Here is a 2,834-nt window from a genome sequence, read left to right as displayed (position 1 = left end):
TAGTTCAAATACAATAGGAAAATGAAAAATGCAAGGGACCGAATCCGACAAGGATTGCCTACGTATCCCACCGAGGGAATTCATGTCGAGCGTAGTTCTAAATACATGGAAAAGATGATTTTGGGTTTTCTAAGAGAGACCGGATCCGATGTGGGTTGCCTACGTACCCCACCGTGGGAAGTCAGGTCTAGACGTAGTTCTATTACATTAAACAATGCAAAAGTACACAAAATAAACGCTAATCTTGAGGTCTTCAGATGTAGTATTTCTTGATGGCGTCTTGATTGGCTTTGTGCTCACTCTGCCGTCCATTTCTGCTAAGATTACCGCTCCTCCTGAGAGTACACTATGATTCATGTAGGGTCCTTGCCAATTTGGTGCAAATTTCCCTTTGGATTCTCCTTGGTGAGGAAAGATCTTCTTCAATACCAGCTTCCTCGGTGTGAACCGTCGAGGTTTGACTTTCTTGTTGAACGCTTTGGTCATTCTGTTTTGATAGAGTTGGCCATGACAAATCACGTCCATCCTCTTTTCATCGATGAGCATCAATTGTTCATGCCTACTACATATCCATTTTGCATCGTCCAAACCAACTTCTTGGATAATCCTTAAAGATAGTATTTCCACCTCAACAGGTATTACTGCTTCTGAACCATAAACCAACATATAAGGAGTTGCCCCAATTGATGGTCTGATTGTGGTGCGATAACCAAGTAAAGCATATGGTAACTTTTCATGCCATTGCTTGTGACTGTCCACTATTTTTCTTAGGATCTTTTTGATATTCTTATTTGCAGCCTCAACTGCTCCATTCATCTGTGGCCGGTAAATCGTGGAATTTTGATGAGCAATCTTGAACCTTTCATAAGTTTCCCTCATAATATCGTTGTTGAGGTTGGCTGCATTATCTATTATGATTGATTCTGGAATTCCAAACCGACAAACTATGTTGTTGCGAACAAAGTCTGTCACTACCTTCTTAGCCACTGCCTTGTATGTCGAAGCTTCGACCCATTTTGTGAAATAATCGATAGCCAACAGAGTGAAACAATGTCCATTTGACGCGGGAGGCTTTATGGGTCCAATAACATCCATGCCCCAAGCAGCAAATGGCCAAGGGGAACCTATCACATTGAGCTCACTCGGTGGAACCCGTACAAAATCTCCATGCACTTGACACTGATGACATTTTTGCACATACCGAATGCTATCTCTCTCCATGGTCATCAAAAAATACACGGCTCTTAGAGTCTTCTTTGCCAAAGTGAACCCATTCATGTGAGGTCCGCATGTTCCTGCATGTATTTCTTCCAAAAGCCTTGTCGCTTCTGCGGCGTCGACGCACCTCAACAATCCTAAATTTGAAGTTCTCCTATACATGATTTCTCCGTTAAGGAAGAAATTATTGGCCATCCTTCTCAAAGTCTGTTTCTGGTTTCTTGTGGCATTTTCAGGATATTCTTGTGCTTCTATCAATCTTATGATGTCATAGTACCAGGGTTTTCCATCCAATTCCTCATCTACATGAAAACAGTATGCATGTTGATCATGCATCTCTATATCGATAGGGTCGATGTAATTCTTGTCTGGGTGTTGAATCATCGAGGACAATGTTGCCAAAGCATCGGCAAACTCATTTTGAGTTCGAGGGACATGCTTGAACTCAATCCTTGCGAATCTCCTACTCAACTCTTTAATGCAATGCAGATAAGGCAGGATCTTGACATTCTTAGTGGTCCATTCTCCTTGCACCTGGTGAACCAATAAATCGGAATCTGCTATCACCAAGAGTTCTTTGATGTTCATGTCGATGGCCATCCTGAGTCCGAGAATACAAACTTCATATTCCGCCATGTTATTGGTACAATATAACCTAATCTTAGCTGAGATTGGGTAACACTGACCTGTTTCTGAAATTAAAACTGCTCATATTCCAACTCCAATAGAGTTTGATGATCCATCAAAGAACATTCTCCATCCATCATATGACTCTATATCTTCTCCAACAAACAAAACTTCTTCATCAGGGAAGTAGGTTGTGAGCGGCTTGTAATCTTGGTCCATCGGGTTTTCTGCGAGGTGATCAGCCAAGGTTTGTCCCTTGATGGACTTCTGTGTCACATATACAATATCAAACTCGCTCAACAAAATTTGGCACTTCGCCAGTTTACCCGTAGGCATGGGCTTCTGAAAGATGTACTTTAGTGGATCCATTCTTAAGATCAAGTACGTGGTGTATGTAGACAGGTAATGCCTAAATTTTTGTGCAATCCAAGTCAAAGCGCAACATGTTCGTTCCAACAGGGTGTATCTTGCCTCGTACGGTGTGAACTTCTTGCTCAGATAGTAAATGGCTTGCTCGATTCTACCTGTCTAATCATGTTGCCCCAATACACATCCAAATGCATTATTCGTGATAGATAGATACAATAACAAAGGATTTCCAGGCTCTGGTGGGACCAATACTGGTGGGTTGGACAAGTATTCTTTGATTCTATCGAAAGCCCTTTGGCATTCCTCTGTCCATTTTGTGGCAGCATCCTTCTTCAGTAACTTGAATATGGGTTCGTAGATCACTGTAGATTGAGCTATGAACCTACTGATGTAATTCAGTCTTCCCAAGAAACTCGTCACGTCTTTCCTGGTCTTGGGTGGAGGTAGCTCTTGGATTGCCTTTATCTTTGATGGATCCAACTCTATGCCTTTCCTGCTAACGATGAATCCTAATAGTTTTCCCGCGGGTACTCCAAATGCACACTTTGCTGGATTCAACTTCAGATTATACTTACGCAACCTCTCGAAGAACTTTCGTAAGTCATCCAGGTGGTCTGAAC

General features: G+C 42.1%; 1 protein-coding gene across 1 annotated transcript; it reads right to left on the bottom strand.

Moving 5' to 3' along the window:
* Positions 1-207: 207 nt before the first annotated feature.
* LOC125840660 (uncharacterized) lies at positions 208-1,854 on the bottom strand. Its single transcript, XM_049519637.1, has one exon. The coding sequence runs from the start codon at positions 1,852-1,854 to the stop codon at positions 208-210; it is 1,647 nt and encodes a 548-aa protein (XP_049375594.1).
* Positions 1,855-2,834: the final 980 nt, after the last annotated feature.

This window comes from Solanum verrucosum, unplaced genomic scaffold (assembly GCF_900185275.1).
Source record: "Solanum verrucosum unplaced genomic scaffold, falcon-dt-bn FXZP01000176.1, whole genome shotgun sequence".
Classification (NCBI taxonomy): domain Eukaryota; kingdom Viridiplantae; phylum Streptophyta; class Magnoliopsida; order Solanales; family Solanaceae; genus Solanum; species Solanum verrucosum.
This window is presented reverse-complemented; position numbering and strand designations above follow the sequence as displayed.